This window comes from Mytilus trossulus, chromosome 14 (assembly GCF_036588685.1).
Source record: "Mytilus trossulus isolate FHL-02 chromosome 14, PNRI_Mtr1.1.1.hap1, whole genome shotgun sequence".
Classification (NCBI taxonomy): Eukaryota; Metazoa; Mollusca; class Bivalvia; order Mytilida; family Mytilidae; genus Mytilus; species Mytilus trossulus.
This window is the reverse complement of record NC_086386.1, coordinates 70,293,509-70,311,410: the sequence shown is the minus strand read 5'-3', so window position 1 is coordinate 70,311,410 and position 17,902 is coordinate 70,293,509. Positions and strand designations below refer to the sequence as shown.

At 33.7% G+C, this 17,902-nt stretch overlaps 1 protein-coding gene across 1 annotated transcript; it reads left to right on the top strand.

Moving 5' to 3' along the window:
- The first annotated feature begins 1,052 nt into the window (after window positions 1-1,052).
- On the top strand, window positions 1,053-15,129 carry LOC134696141 (leucine-rich repeat-containing protein 74A-like). Its single transcript, XM_063557776.1, has 12 exons — window positions 1,053-1,347; window positions 2,926-3,202; window positions 4,145-4,323; window positions 4,756-4,863; window positions 6,033-6,126; window positions 7,132-7,181; window positions 9,352-9,433; window positions 10,177-10,457; window positions 11,353-11,442; window positions 12,182-12,448; window positions 13,534-13,619; window positions 14,564-15,129. Exons 1-12 carry the CDS (start codon window positions 1,258-1,260, stop codon window positions 14,736-14,738), a joined length of 1,779 nt encoding a protein of 592 aa, XP_063413846.1. The 5' UTR covers window positions 1,053-1,257; the 3' UTR covers window positions 14,739-15,129.
- Window positions 15,130-17,902: the final 2,773 nt, after the last annotated feature.

Genomic DNA, 17,902 nt, shown 5'->3' with positions numbered 1-17,902 from the left:
TTTAATAACAAATAAATATATCAAGTTTAGACAAATATTTCTGTAAAGAACTTAATTAATAAGTTATATAAGTATCAATTTATATAAAAATCGTTTCTTTTTTTACATATAAATGGAAAAATTACAGTTCGGAATGTCTAATTTTGTGTACACTGAACCTACACAAGGCCTACATCGACTATCGACTGCATGTAGGGCAGCAACCATTTGATTTTCTTGAGGGGGGGGGGGGGGGGCTATGGTTTTTTTTGGAAAAAAAAGTTTGTTTCCAGTTTTTGGGGAAAAAAATAATTTGTTTTGAATTTTGAAAAAAAAAATTGTTTGTTACCCCCTCAGCTGCCACTATATGTAATGCTAACATTGAAAGAAAAAAATTGTTTTCGACTTGTTGCGAAAAAAATAGATTGTTTTTCGCCGCAGGCGAAAAACAAAGTTAAAGTTTGCACAGAAAAAAAACCCATAGCCCCCCCCCCCCCCAGAAAATCAAATGGTTGCTGCCTAGACAAAACATGATTTAAACTACATGTAAACATTGAGTTTTATCAATGGGAACGTAATTATGTTTATTTTATGTGTGAGTTACACTTACACAACACCGAGTTTACACTTACACAACACCGAGTTTAGGTCAATGTGAACACGGCCTTAGTTTGAAAAAAAAACGATTCTACAACACAAATGTTTAGTATTTGTTTAAATATTTTGGATAATGCAATAGATCAGCCAGTTTTCTTCAAATATATATATAAACAGTCTAATCAATAAAGTTAAGTATTAAATAAATATCAACGAAGTTATCACACCATGGATACACAAATCCTAATTCACACACTGCTGCACATACACGTTATGACACCACGGATAAGCTTGTCGAAGTTCCGTACACAATTACAGTTGCTTCATTGTCCAATCAAAGTCTTTACATAATAATACAGCACCTTCTTGAATAATAAAGATTAAAATTTAATTTAAAGTTACAAATAATTCCCCCATGTGACTCAATACAATTACCGTTAATGACATAATCAGTGCCTTTATACATTTAAAATAATTACCTTATATTGTATTATTTTATTTTTCACTAAAAGGTTTAATTATGACAGAAATGTAATATATGATTTAAAGAATATTTACTTTTACATGAAATTGATGTACATGTTGTATTGAATTTCTTGTAATATAGAACTGACGAGATTGAAGTGATTGGAAGATAGCACGGAAAATTTTAAGCGAGACTGAACATTTTACGTCATAATTATGTCTGAAGAAAACTATAAAGTGATTACGGATGACCAAATAGAAGACGAGGTATTTGCATTAACGTATAACTTGGATGGTCTGAGCGAGGTATGTACATTAACGAATCAACCATTATTTCATATTTATTTATGGTGGATTGGGAAACAAGTTATAGCAATCACTTTCCACTTTGGGGATGCGAGTGCTGCCTTGAAGCGGCAATAGCCTGTCCTTTTTCGAAATCTACACGGGTGTCTTTAACGAGAAAGAGATATTGCTCTCTCTTAAACCGGGTCAGCTATTTATCGTCCCCTTCCGACGGACTATCATCGTTACTCAAGACCATTGGTATCAAGGGAGAGAGAGCCGACTATTTTTTTCTAGGATTTTATTTAAGGAATGACTGTAATATTTTTTCTGTCTAATAAATAAATAAAATAAATTCTGAAGAAATAACATAAAAAATCTGGTGCACCCTAACTGTGTGCACCACATTTTTTATGTTATTTCGAAAAGACAGAATTTTTTTTTACAGTCATTGTTTATTATTTAATTATAAATTCCATTTTAAACCGTAGAAAACCATGAAAAAACGTTGATGACATCACGGTAACATGACTAAATTATGTCTATGGGCTGATAACAAAATAATGTCAGCCAATCAAAAGACGCGTTACATCCGAAATTAAATTATTGTCATATAACCGATAAGATTTGTGATAATAAAATACGTAAAATAAATAAATAAGCATTATATGAATGAAAACATACACACAAATACAAAAACAAAATACTAGGAAAACATATTATCCTCAGACCAAGGATTTTTATATTAATTAGTGGAGAGTAGCGGACTCTCGTCGCGTAAGAGAAAACGATAAACCACGAGATTCCAATCCTTCTTACAATACAAATCAGTATAGTACCTTTATCCGCTGTACCGATGATACACGGTGATATATAAACCTAAAATGCATTTCAAGTTCCAGAACATCAAAAACTTAAAATTCAATGTGCAATGTGTGTCCATTGTTCTTTATCATGTATTGAGTTGGTTAAATTTTAAAATGTAAAATGTGTGGTGATAACTGTATGGAAAACTAATTCTATTTCCTCATGAACTGTAACATTTACAACCATCTACGAGTTCAATATTTCTCACAAAATAACACAGCATATAAACGCACGAATAGTAAAACACAGGACAAAAACATTTAGAAAAGGGGATTAATAACAACGTATATGTGTTCCTGTCCGAATAATGGTATTTTGTCCGTCTAGTTCTGTTCAATTTCAAGTAGGTTGATGGATATGGAACAGCCATTTTACTTCAAGGGTGGTTATGGTTTTTTTTCTGAGCGTGGAGGTTATATGACCTCCTTCATCTCTTTTTTCAGAATAATTTTTTTCAACGAGGTCATTCAAATTATTTTTTTCCAGTATTTAAAACTATAAGGTATGGGAAAAATCGGGATTCAGAATTTGTTTTGTCACCTGCTTGACCATTTTTTTTTATATCAACTTTTGGATCAGAACATTTTTTAGGCAAAAAAAAAAACATAACCCCACTCCCTTTGAAGTAAGATGGCCGTTCTCTCAGGCAAAGTTGACCTTGACTATTTTATTCATGTCCCTCATGGTCCTTTGCATCTCCAACCTTCCTTAATTTTATTTCATGACTTTCAGACATCTACACCAGAACCAGCGAGCGGATGGCAAAACTTGAAGAAAGCGATGAAAAGCAAAATATTGGACGATGAATATGAAAAAAGTCTTTTTAGAGAAATGCGGAAGAAAAGACGGACAAGTAAATCGTCAATAGAAGATCTGTCCATTGAAATTCCTCGTTTCTTCATCAAAAGGCCATCTCTTATTCTAAATGATGAGATAATAGATTTCAATAAAAACATCTACCAGTCGAGCACACCCACATCGGACGAATTTGAGCTATCAGATTTTGAAGGTAAGAACTGGGTTTAGATGAGGTTCTGAAAATGTCAAGGTAGTTTTTCTTTATTTATTTTGCTCATTATTCTCTATTTTCTATACTTTAGAACCAAATTATTCTTTATTCTTTATCTAATTTGCACCCATTATTTTCGTTATTTTCATTTTTTCTATTCTTTATCATGTTGCCCTTTATTATACACTCATATTGCTCATTATTCTTTATTCAAAGGCCACTCAGACCCCCTTGAACTCTGACGGACTACGTTTAAATATATTTTAGATATTAAAATAAAGAGATGTGGTATAATTGCCAATTGAACAACTATCAACTTGAGACCATAGATGTAGATGTAAGAATCTATAGCTCGAAAACGATAGAAAGTATGTCACCGTACGTATAAGGCCTTTAACATAGAGCAAAACAAATACTGAATATGTTATATCAAATTATCGCTATTTAACGAAATATTCCTTATATCCTACTGACTGATAATTTCTTTTCTCATCTCAGTAGAGAGATATGAAAAATTATTGCAAGAAACTAAGGGCGCACATGCCGTTGTCAATGTTAACCAATGAATGGTAGGCGCCTGGCGTTGGACAAGCACTTCTTCTTCTTCTTATTATTATCGTATCCAGTTATCCATCAGATTGTTGATGAATACTAACCGTAAAATGTGGCGATATTAAACATATTTGCAATCTTATACTGCGACACTGGTGTAAAATCTTTCACTTTTTAGCGCACACGAAGTTGAAGAAACAATAGTAACCATGAACAAAAGGAGAAATTAAATTCATTTTTTTTTCCTCATTTGTTTTACTTGGAAAATGTTAAAGTGCATTCACCACTTAAATTGTCTGGACTTATTTTGGAGTATTTGCTATGAGCAATGGTAAATAACCCACTTTATATATATATTTAGTTTATACATGGGTTTGCATCTATTTTTAGATGATGAAGACACCATCGAAAGCGTATGCACTTGTCAAGACCAATATCTTCGAACGTGTAAAAAATATCACGTGGTTCCGGTATCAAGATTTTATAGACAGTTAGAAGGAAATTCTGTGATTCTTAAAAACCACCAATTCAGCAAGGGCGAATTTAAAGCTTGTGCAATTGCTTTGATGGTGAGTTTTATTTTTATTATTGAATTTGATAAACGCTGAACCAATTTTGCTTCGAAACTACAAAAAAAAAAATATACATGTACATGCCATTTGAACATGAGTTCTTGTAGAATCAAAACTTAAAATATGAGAAATAGTTTTAGAATTGAAGTAAATTTAAGCTTCACGACATTTTTGTTATCTAATTTCAAAAGGAATTTAATAACTTCTGTCAGTTGTCATTCCATTTGATGGTTTACTTATAGATGTATATATTATGTGTATTGGATCTGAAATAATTTTTTTGTTTTTTTGCATTTTAAATTTTCCTGATCCGCGATTTTTCCTGAATCCACCTACTCCAAGATATCTTCACCACTTAACTCTGATAGAATCTTACCATAAGACTAAATATATAATTATCTTTTAACCCTTCAAAATAATATTTTACAGTGTAATGGCACAGTGAAACATCTTGACATTGAAGGCGGTCAAATTGGAGCCGTCGGAATGTCGCACCTGTCTGATCTGTTATATTATACGGATTTATTAGTAGAACTGGTTAGTAGTTTATGGTTTATTAGTAGAACAGGTGAGTTATTTACGATTTATTAGTTAAATTAATGACTATCAATATGTTATGATTTTTTATATTAATAAAACTCAGGGGCGGATCCAGCCATTTTAAAGGGGGGGGGGGGGGGTCCCAACTCAAGACAAAAGGGGGTCCAACTAAATGTCCCCATTCAAATGCATTGATCGGCCAAAAAAAAGAGGGACCCCCCCTGGATCTTCCAATGAAACTAGTGAGTATATCGAGTATGTTATATAGAGATCCTAGTAATATTGGCCTCGACATTGCAATGGTGTTTGAGCTTCAATTGTCTGATATGTAATTCTCAGTTGCCTAATACGGCAATGGGATTAAGGGGGTCTGGGTTGGGTTAACAGGATATATATTGATAATTATATTGCATGCATGTTTTATTATGATACGTTATTTTGATTGGCTAACAGCAATATTGCGTCCTTCTGAAATTACATTCATGATGGCACGAGCTCGCACAACAAAGTGCACAGGTACATTAAAGAAAAACTTGAAAGAAATCGTGTTTGCATTCACTAGTTAAAAAAAGTTATTAAAAGTATTGAATGCTTCTTTTTGTAATTTCATAGTGTTGTAAAAGCGTTTACCGTGCACTTATTTTTAGAATGGCGTGTCCAGCCTTTATACACAATTTACTTCGGTCAACGCTTTTACACCCCAATGAATTTACTAAAAGAAGCATTCAGTTGTTAAGAGTAAAAAAATAAATAGTATACTAGGCAGACCTCCAAAGAAAGAAAAATACCCCCACACATTTGTAGAGAATTCGGCCGATACGAATACCAACAACTCCCACAACTTAAGCCTCCTTAATCCGATCCATAACAGCCATTTTAAAAAGGATTTCAACCATATGTCCCCATTTAAAAGTGTCCAAAAGGAATCAAAAGCATTGGTCGTAAAAAAGGATAAGGGGTTCAATCCGAAGAAATATCTAACTTAAGGATAAAAAATGATATTAAATTAAACTGTAGGAAAATTAATGTGGTAGTTCTTGTTATGTTTAGCAACGAGTTCAATCTAATTTCTATTGGGAATAACATGTGTTTTTTCGTGTTTTGTAGGCTGTTCGTAGGTTATTTTCTGACCTATTATTCTTAGAACCCGTATTGTGTATTTTCAGAATCTTACAAAGAATGACATCGGTAGAGAAGCATTGATATTACTTGAAGAAGCTTTGGATAAAAATCTAAAGCTACTAGATCTGAATTTATCAGGTACAAAGTTCAAGTAGAGTTTTAGATAAAAAAAAAATCACTACAGGATAAACAACATTTTTCCTAGATTTCATTAATGTGTAAACCGGACCGATTCGCTAATAAACGAATTAAAAGTACGGATAACTCTTGCGTGAAGCCTCTGAGTCACGGATCAAGTTAAAACACATATAAAACTGTGTTTAATTATAGTATAACTAATCGGCGTATTTAAATATAAAAAATAAGACAACGCGTGACCGAACGACGCATGGATTAAACGAGTGCGCAGCACGAGTTTAATCCATAGCGGCGTTCGGTCACAAGTTGTCTTATTTTTGACGCGTGACCGAACGACGCATGGATTAAACGAGTGCGCAGCACGAGTTTAATCCATAGCGGCGTTCGGTCACAAGTTGTCTTATTTTTGATATTTAAATACGCCGATAAGTTATACTTTTTATAACATTGGCTAATGGCTTTTTTTTATGAAATTAATGCAAAAAATGTAAGGAACTATATGTTTTTCCTACGCATTCACAATTTGTTTTGATCCGACGTTATCGTGAAATAACCACGTTTATTTCACATGTGAAATTATCGGTTTTTATCTAACTGGGAAATCAATGTTATTCATTGCAACCAATGTAATAATCCTTACTATTCTTAACCAAAACATTTGTTTCTTTTTCATTCAACATCAATTTACTTAAAACCCAAAGAATTCATCTCATGTGTATCGCGCTCGCGCATGAATATACCGGTATCAAATGAAATCGACAATGTGGTTAACAAAGGAAAACAAAACCAAACGGACCAATCACACTGCCTTACTGTGATTCTATACAAGCGCAATACATTAAATCATGTAAATGTAGTCGTTAAATAGAAAGACAATAACCCCCCTTTTTTATGATAATTCAGTGTTGCTTAAAAAGTCTAATATATAAAGAATTTTAGTACTTCATGCGACTCAGTAGCAAACGAAACTTTGATATTTTTATTGGTCTATTTTTTTCTTTACAGATAACAATATAAATAGCAGTGATTGTGATATAATAAGAAAGATAATGGAGGTATTATAATTATATATATATAATTAAAAATTGACATGCGTATACAACATTCGGCACCTCGACAGTTCTAACAGAGTAGCGGAATCTGCCGAGGTTTGCAGATTAGAGTTTAAAGTTCATAAACACACACGCAATACAAATAAACTAAAAAAGGGAGGGGTGAATTCTATATTATTGTAGGCCTATATTTGTCTTTCTTTCCAGGGGAATATACTTGATTTGTAGACGTACAAATGTAACATAAGTCTTTAATTTATAAATTTATGTGTTTCTCCCTTTTTTATTTAAGTTTTCTTCTTCTTTTCCTGTTTATGTATGAAATATTGGACACTAGACATTAAGCAATCCTTAATCTATAAACGATTGTTTTATATTTAAATTGCTTAATAAATAAAAATGTATATTAGTTGCTTGCAACCATGGCATTTTGGACTTATTTGGTTATTTGTCTCGTTGGAATTATACAATTTCCCCCTTATTTTTAAATACTAATCTTTATGCAAAATTACCCCCATAAGGGTCAAGCAATACAAACAAGTTTTTACGTTTACTTAATTACATTAGATGTATGTTTCATTATAATACTTTATTCTGATTGGCGAACTGCACATCACGTGTTATTCCTTAAGCAATTGCATTGTACAATAAAACTTATTCATGATAACACGAGGTCCAACAATAAAGTGCACAGGTGAATATGAGAAACAAAATTGATAAAAATCGTGTTTTCATGATCCTAGCTTAAAAATGTAATTATAAGTATTGAATGTTTCTTTTTGTAACTTCATAGGGTTGTAAAAGCGTTGACCGTGTACACATTTTTAGAATGAAGCGCTTTTGCGCTTCATTTAAAATGTACTTCGGTCAACGCTTTTACAGCCCAATGAAGTTACAAAAAGAAACATTTTTATCTTAAAAACAATGTAATACAATACAATAGTATAGAACATATTTTAAGAGTTTAATTATAGTTTGTGTAAAAACACAATCAAAAGCTTGTCTGACATGGGTATGACCCCTCAGTTTTAAAGACTGCTTAATAAAGACTCCAATATGACAAACAAGTTGAGGAATGGGGTTTAGAATGTGCTTTAGTTTATTAAAGGAAATAATGGTACATAGTCTTTTAGATAAACAAACAAATAAGAACGCAAGGACAAAAGTCAATGATAAACAACTCACTCTGACTTTCACCTGGACTATTTTTTCAAATCTTCTACAAAGGTTTTGGAATGCAAAAAAAACTTACAAATATAAAAAATGTGAGATTTAGAAAATTGTCAACTTCGTATACCCCCTAATTTTCCTGCCCGCTCATAAGGGTATGCAAATCTGATCAAATTTTCTAGTTGGTTTATATACCAACTGCAGTTAAGAAGGAGTTATTCGTGTTTATTTTTTGTTAGTTTATATGCCCCATTTATGAACATTATATTTTCTGGTCTTAGTGTCCGTTCGTCCGGCCGTCCGTCTGTCCCTCTTCATGTGAAAGTTTTTTGTCAAGGTAGCTTTTGATGAAGTTGAAGTCCTATCAACTTGAAACTTAGTACACATGTTTCTTATGGTATGATCTTACTAATTTATAAAAAAGAAGAGTTTTGGCCACAATGTCACGGTCCAATGAACATAGAAAATGATAGTGCGATTGGGGCGTTCGTGTACTATGAACACATTCTTGTTACGTCTATTTTAAGAGGCGGAGATAAATTTTGGTGTGGTTCTGTTAAACTTTCAAACTATTTTAAGATTACTGGCAATCTGTTAGTACATTGTAATATAGTTTGATTTTTAAGACGCTTGATAGTTTTGGTACACGTTGTTGGCAGCACTATTTTAATCTTGTTTGTCTATTGAATGTATAATAAAACAATATATATATATAGATTAAAACTGACGTGGAAAGGTAACACATGGCCAGCGAAAGCTCTTTTTTGAGAGCCCAGGTGGTCGTGTGGTCTAGCGGGACGGCTGCAGTGCAGGCGATTTGGTGTCACGATATCACAGTAGCATGGGTTCGAATCCCGGCGAGGGAAGAACCAAAAATTTGCGAAAGCAAATTTACAGATCTAACATTGTTGGGTTGATGTTTAGACGAGTTGTATATATATATATATTAATATTCCATAAAAGGCATGCAATGACATTTTGTTTTTTTTTGGTTTTTGTTTAGGGCGACAATATGTTACAGTCATTAAATCTAAGTAACAACAGAATTTGCAACGTCGGCGGTCAACAGATTGCTAGAGGATTAGGTAAGACTATCTTCGCTAACCATGGTTACGATCCGGATCCCGCCTCTTCACGTGAGGAGGAGTGACCGGACCGTAACTCTTGACTACCAAAGATAATACTGCTGTTGAGAATAATTTAAAATATAAAGGTACAGATATAAATAATTCTGCAATATCATTTATAAGAATATATATAGCACTTTATAAATTAATGAACTTGTTTGAGAAAAAAAAACAATTCTGATCATGCATGCATTACTTGTTTTGAAAAAATGGCATTTAAAGTCCTAATGACTTACTTCTTCAAGTTCTATGCAAACAATAAGAAAACTAAGATAGATGATTCCAGCAAATATTTGAAACACAATATACTTTGTATTAAGTTTAACAGATTTTTTTTTTGGGGGGGGGGGGGAGGGGTGAGGATTCATATGCATTCGACTTCTACTTCTTGCTTGATACAACCAGTTATAAGTACACATGAACTACGTTTGTTGATACACTATAAAAAAGAAGATGTGGTATGATTGCCAATGAGACAACTATCCACAAAAGACTAAAATGACACAAACATTAACAATTATAGGTCACCGTACGGCCTTCAACAATGAACAAAGCCCATACCGCATATAGTCAGCTATAAAAGGCCCCGATTATGTTAACATACTTTCTATACTATACATATTAGTATAGAAAGTCCCTGGTGTAGTACACTTAAGGTTGTAAAAACATAATAACCTACAAGTGTCTCTTTGTTTTAACAGTGCGAAACGACAGGTTAAAGGTGCTGAATCTAAGTTGGAACAGAATAACAGGAAAAGGAGCAGCTGCTATTGGCTATGCTTTGGCTAAAAATAGTGACCTTCAAGTTCTGAATATATCCTGGAACGGGTTTGAACTTGGCGGTGCTCACGCTATAGCTCATGGCTTAAGCCTAAACACGTGTTTAAAAGAGTTGGATATTAGTTCAAACCGAATCGGACAATCGGGAGTGACACAATTAATGAAAGGTGTAAATAAAAATACGACTCTCGAAGCTTTGAAGGTAAATTTTGACCACCTTAGCGTATGCCATTCTGGATGGGGTCACTTCGTTTCTGTATTGTTTTTTGTACGCTTTTTTGTCTCTTATCTTTATCTTTCATCCGTTATATTCTTTTCTTTTTACTTAGCTTCAAATCATTCTCTATAATCTTTATTTTTTTTTTGACATTTTTATTGGTGTTTTTCTCTCTCCCATCTATTCTGTAAGACCTATTAATACCCTTATTCCTCTGTCAATATTTCACTTAGCTTATGCAAAAGACGCTACAGCATTTTATATTATAACTAATTCAAATTGCTACTAAACCAACCGCAAACAAAGTTTTGCTAGAATGAACCTCTTCGTCTGTCCGTTCGTCTTTCTCAAGTCTTTTTTTCCATTAAAACTTGTAATCGCTCAAACTTCTTAACAGATATAAATGAAACTGTAGACATCTGTATAACATTTCATGACGTTATGCATAACTGAATATACTAGAGACTAAGGAAAGATAACTGAATGTACTAGGTATCAAGGGGAGATAATGGAATATATATGGAATTATCAACGGGAGATCAGTGAATTTACAGAATTCGGTATATAATAGCTACTGTTCTTACCAGGGGCGGATCCAGCCATTAAAAAAGAGGGGGTCACAATCCAGGATAAAGAGGGGGATCCAACTTTATGTTCCAGGCCTTTTCGAACGCATTGATCGTCAAAAAAAGGAAAGGGTTTCCAACCTCCGGAACTTCCCCATCTGGCACGCAATATTGATCAATATTCATTCAATAATTCGATAGTTATTATAACGTGCATGAAATATCTTAAATGTTGATGATGATTAAAATTATTATTTTATATAAATTTACTGTTATAATAAGTAACTGTGTGGTATGCTTGTTTTATTTAACAGATTGCTGACAACCCTATCAAAACATGTAGCACATTAATGGTCTTGTTGATAGTGGAAAAACACGAAAAGATATCTTTCTTGGATTTTGGCGTAAGTTTACAATAGGTAGAATATAAAAATATGATTGAAAATCAGATCAGCATGTAAAAGCCATAAAAAAAGCAGAAACGACAGTAACAGATAAAATTACAGAATGTTTTCGACTTAAAAGATCTTCTGAGCTGCGTGATTTTATCTTCAGATAGTCAATGATTACGATCACACTCCTGTCCACAGATGATGGAACAGGTTTGTAACCCTTGGAAAGCAAAGATGGGCTGATTTAAGCAAAGCAAAATTGAATTATCAAAAATCTCTGTCAAAGGGTTATAATTGTTGAAAACAGAGATAAAAATGATTAGAAATCAACCAATACAGAACAAAACGAAAAGTGATTTTTATAAGGTGAGTCACATATCAATTAAAAAAAACAAAAGCAGCAAAAAATTCAACATAAAAGAAACCATAATTTATAACCCCCAGTGTTCTCACAAAATGTTGGTTCGAAGGTTTTTACCAGTGAACACAATCTGCACAGAACAAGCACGCTTTTAGTATTGTGCAAAATAAATAATATTGTATACCAGCATAATTCCCTCTAAACCACCAGTGGTAACAAATATTCGAATTGTACACCCTATGCAAAAAAATGTCAAAAACAATAATAAATAGATCAACAACAACAAAATACAAAACTTTGTTTTAATTTTTTGCATTTTCATGTTACATTTTCCCATTTTTAAAACTGTTAGTTCTATTCCGTGATTATTAAATTAATGTTTCTTCTCAGAGTCAACCAGTCACTGAAGAGTTTGAACAGAAAGTTTCAAAAATCAGAAAAGACAAAAAACTGGTGGTCAAATACGGAAAAATTATTCGTGACACGAAAGCTAAGAAAACAGACGGGGACGACACAATGTATATCAGCGGCGATCCATTACTGGTTCTACTGGAATTCACACGGATGAAGAAAATACATATATTGGACATGTTCCGAGCGTTCGACCTCGATGACAGCCATTCTATAACATGGGAGGAATTCAGAGAGGGAATAGCGGTTGGTTTATACTATCTCTAAAATACCCTGGTTTTTGACACTCATTATAAAAAACTCCCAAACAGTTGCCACATCGGGAGGCTACACGGCCATTCTCGCTACGCAGTTATTTCTTCGTGCAAACAGAAAGGCCGAATAGTTCCGATTGCATGCGAGAGGACTTTCTGCTGTTTTATAGTTGTTGTTTTTGTGTGTGTCTAACTCACAGATGTTATTGTACCTTTTACGATAGAGGAAGCTTCTATTTTGTTTTTAAAGAAAATAATAAGTTTAACTTAACCTTATTCTTGTAACATGTATAACCTATCTTTAAGCATGCATATGGAATGCGTTGGGAAATCATAAAATACGTCTTGCATACCCATACTGTTATGGTACAACTTTTCCTGTCCGAGTGATGTTTAAAACTGAATATCCAAACCTTTAACATTTTCTCGTGTCTCCAACTATTTTATTCTAGCTTCATTTAAATTCTCTAGCGATGGAAAGCTGTAGAAACAAAAAACTAAGCGTAGCAACATATGAAAATGAATAGTCAATTCGAACAAATTCCTCCCCGTTCCCCAGAACATCATGTGGTCGGGACGATTACGTCCTTAGATATGCAAATACGGAATCCTTGAGAGGAAAAAGAAATTAATAAGGGCATCTGATATTTTATTTTTAGGTAATTTTCCATATAATATAAAAAAAAAAGTAGATGTTGTATGAATGCCAATGAAACAACTCTCCACTAGAGACCAAAATGACACAGCAACTAACAACTATAGGTCACCGTACAACCTTCAACAATGAGCAAAGTCCATACTGTCAGCAATAAAAAGCCCCGAAATGACAAATGTAAAACAATTCAAACGAGAAAACTAACGGCCTTATTTATGTACAGAAAATGAACGAAAAATAAATATGTAACACACAAACAAACGACAACCACGGAAATACAGGCTCCTGACTTGGGACAGGCACATACGCACATTATTTTGCGAGGTTAAGCATGATAGCGGGATCCCCCTAACCTGGGACATTGGTATAACAGTACAACATAAGTACGAACTATAAAAATATAAGATTTTCGTGTTTTTCAGCAAAACAAATTACCAATACGACCCTCTAACATAGATAAGCTGGTACAGAGTATTGATATGGACATGGATGGACAGGTAGACTTCAGGTAGGTCAATTCGCCTTATCAGAATCTTAAGAACTATGGGTAATCTCATTGTTTGTACACCAACATGAAAATAACGTTACGACATTGGTTGAATTTCCATTGTTTAGAATGTTTTAAACCAATCATAACGTTTTGAGGTACGTTATTAAAAATATTACCCAGAATGCATTAGATTCTGAAAAGGCAAATTCTAAGAGGGCCTTTTCAATTTTATACGCACGTTTCCGGGACGTATTACAATAGTATACCGTTGTCCGTCCGTTCGTAGTCAACATGTCGGATATTAACTCAAAAACTATTTAACAAATACGCATGTAACTTTGGTGAAAGTAGTTTGTATCTTTTGACGAGAGCTCCCTTTCGATTTTTAAAATTTTTGGATTTAACGTTTCCGAGTTAAGTGTTTTTATTCATTAAAAAAGTGTTTTTTAGCTTTCGGACAATAACTCAAAAATATATTCACCAATTTGCAAGACTTTTTTTATTTTTTTTTTAAATCTATTAACATGAGCTCTCTTCCGATTATTATGAATTATCGATTTGAGGTATCTGACTTCCGGGTTTTTCTTTTATAAAACGATGTAATTATTCAGTTTTCGGACAAAATCTGAAAGGTGCTTAAAGCACTATTAATGAAACTTTGGTAATTGGTTGCTATATATTAAAATAACATCCCATTAGCTTTTATATACATTTCTACTACGACATTGAGAAGTTATTGTTATTAAACTTTATTCTTTGCAAAAGCGACTGGTGCATCATCTGCTCGTTGCACAGCTGTTTATTTGCCATAGCGTAATCAGCCCCTGACTGATGATCGAGTTTTGGATAACCTTTTGTTATTTTCCACTTCTATTTTTTTCCGTTCTTTACAATGAAACCAGAAATCAGAAAGCAAACAATTCTTAAGAGTCGATTAACATTACATTTCTGTTTTCTTTCAGTGAACTGGTTATTTCCCAGAAAGCACATAAAAGGAAAGTAGAGAAGTTGAAAGCCAGCGGAGAGGATGTATTCAATAAAAGTGCAGTTGGAATTGTAAACGAACGACTTAAGAAGTGGTTCCACGATCATCATTTCGTTTTAAAAGATACATCATTCACCGACTCAGTTTCCTAAAATTTACTTCATATTTAAATGGGTATACACAAAATAGTCATACATGTACATCAAATGCTGTTTCAATTCATTATTTTCCATACGTATACAGGAGCGGATCCATTCATTTTTAAAAGGGGTTTCAGGATAAGTTTTTTTGAGGGAGGGGGTCCAACCCGCCATATACCTTTATTCAAATAAATTGATCATTGTAAAAGGGGGATCCAAATAACCCCAGAATATCCCCCTATTTGGACCCGCCACTGTGTATAGGATGAGATTTATACGTTAACAAACTATTCTTATGAAGACAATGGTGCTAATGAATTCATATTAGATGAATATCTGAAAACTATTTATTATAATATTTCAGAATGTATGTTTCTTTATATTAAAATCTTATTCAATACCACAGACTTCTTGTCCGTCAACAGTTTCAAATACTATTACCCGGGCCAATAGTTTCAAATACTATTACCCTGGTCGATACTTTTACAATCATATTTCCCCAACCTTTTTATATTTATTTTTTCATTGAACAAACATGACGTCATTGACAATTTGTAGAATATTGAAATATCAAAATTCCAAAGAAAGCAAAGAGCATCATTACCAAAAGAACCAAGAGATACTCAACAGTCCACAAAATATTTTTTGAGCAACCTGAACCCTCAGGACACCCGGATTGAACTTCGAGGTGCTCCGGAAGATAAAGCAGTTTCTGTGACACTAAAACACCCTTCATGTTGTACATGTTAACAGTGATCAATTGATAACCACAACAGTTAGACATCACAAGTATAACAGTACTGTTTACATTATATTTGTTCTGGGTTGTGACATTCTCTTCGTTTAGTAAGTACTGTGATATTGTATTTGTCGGTACTGTTGCATTGGTTTTCTCAGTACTATCTTATGCCTTTGTTCATTACTTAAACTGGAATCCGCTACACTTTATGAACAAGGTGTAGTAGTCGGCCGAGTACCAGCTTATTGATTACTGTGACATTGTCTTTGTTTAGTGCGGTGAAATTCTCTACTCAGTGCGGTGACATTGTTTATGTTCAGTGAGATACCATTGTCTGTTCAGTGTGATGACATTGGCTCTGTTCAGTTGGATGGCATTGTCAATTCAATTCAATATTTTATACGTCTCGCTTTATGTATTTATAATTACACAATACATTTATAAAAGATACATTTTGTATACATTAGCCAATCTGTACAGATCTATTAGAGACGACAATCAACTAAAACAATATGTATGTACATAATAAATATTAAACCTGAATGGTAAAATTATACAACAAAAGTATGAAATTGTTATTTACAGTATAAAACTTCTCGGCGTCTTTTCAGAATAAAATTTCAGGTTTTGGCACATAATCTTATAATATCTTGTCTCTGTTCTGTGCTGTTTTAATTGTCTCTGTTCATTGCGATGACATGATATTTGTTCAGTACGGTGACATTGTTTCTGTTCAGTGAGATGCCCTTGTCTGTTCAGTGCGATGACATTATCTTTGTTCAGTGCGATGAAATTGTCTCTGTTCAGGACGGCGACATTGTCTTTGTTCAGTGCGATGACATTGTCTCTGTTCAGTGCGATAACATTGTCTCTGTTCAGTGCGGTGACATTGTTTCTGTTCAGTGCGTTGACATTGTCTTTGTTCAGTGCGATGACATTGTCTTTGCTCATCAGTGTGATGACATTGTCTTTGTTCAGTGCGATGACATTGTCTCTGTTCAGGACGGTGACATTGTCTTTGTTCAGTGAGAAAACATTGTCTCTGTTCAGTGCGGTGACATTGTTTCTGTTCAGTGCGTTGACATTGTCTTTGTTCAGTGCGATGACATTGTCTTTGTTCGGTTGTGACTGTACCGTGACAGTGTATGTGTTCAGTGCGATGAAATTGTCTTTGTTCGGTACTGTGACGGTACCGTGACATTGTAAAATTGAGAATGGAAATGGGGAATGTTTCAAAGAGACAACAACCCGACCAAATAAAAAACAGCAGCAGAAGGTCACCAACAGGTCTTCAATGTAGCGAGAAATTCCCGCACCCGGAGGCGTCCTTCAGCTGGCCCCTAAACAAATATATACTAGTTCAGTGATAATGAACGCCATACTAATTTCCAAATTGTACACAAGAAACTAATATAAAAATAATACAAGACTAACAAAGGCCAGAGGCTCCTGACTTGGGACAGGCGCAAAAATGCGGCGGGGTTAAACATGTTTGTGAGATCTCAACCCTCCCCCTATACCTCTAACCAATGTAGAAAAATAAACGCATAACAATACGCACATTAAAATTCAGTTCAACAGAAGTCCGAGTCTGATGTCAGAAGATGTAACCAAAGAAAATAAACAAAATGACAATAATACATAAATAACAACAGACTACTAGCAGTTAACTGACATGCCAGCTCCAGACTTCAATTAAACTGACTGAAAGATTATGATTTCATCATATGAACATCAGGCACAATCCTTCCCGTTAGGGGTTTGGTATCATACCATCATAACATATATGAGAAGCACATAACCCGTGTCATGCCAACAACTGTTTTTAGAATAAATGTCTTTAGTTCCGACGCAAAGACCTTATCAGTGACTCAATATTAACGCCAACATATGCAATCTTTAATGACTTGACAACAGTATCGTAATTATATCCCTTCTTAATCAGTCTATTTAAAGGTTTTGTAAGTTTCTGAGGTGAATACTGACACCTTTGTGCTTTATAAAGAATATTTCCAGAAAAAATTGGATGTGAAATACCTGAACGTATAAAAAGTCTGCATGTTGAGCTATATTTACGAATGATGTCTTTATACCGATGACAAAATTTAGTAAAAGTTTTGACTAGTTTGTGATATCGAAAACCCTGGTGTAATAATTTTTCAGTAATACATAAATTTCTCTCGTTAAAATCTAAAACATTGTTACAAACACGAGCGAATCGTACAAGTTGAGATATATAAACACCGTAAGATGGTGACAAGGGAACGTCACCATCTAAAAACGGATAATTAACGATAGGAAATGAAAAATCATCCCTTTTATCATAAATTTTAGTATTCAGCTTTCCGTTAGTGATATAGATTTATTTGTTTAGTACTGTGACATTGTCTTTGTCCGATACTTTTGTATTCTATTGAACAGTATACTGTGACATTGT

Bases quoted from the DNA above. Each gene is read 5' to 3' on its own strand.
- LOC134696141 (XM_063557776.1), top strand. From the start codon at position 1,258: ATGTCTGAAGAAAACTATAAAGTGATTACGGATGACCAAATAGAAGAC. The intron at 4,324-4,755 runs GTGAGTTTTATT...AATATTTTACAG, and splicing joins CTTGTGCAATTGCTTTGATG to TGTAATGGCACAGTGAAACA. The intron at 4,864-6,032 runs GTTAGTAGTTTA...GTGTATTTTCAG, and splicing joins CGGATTTATTAGTAGAACTG to AATCTTACAAAGAATGACAT.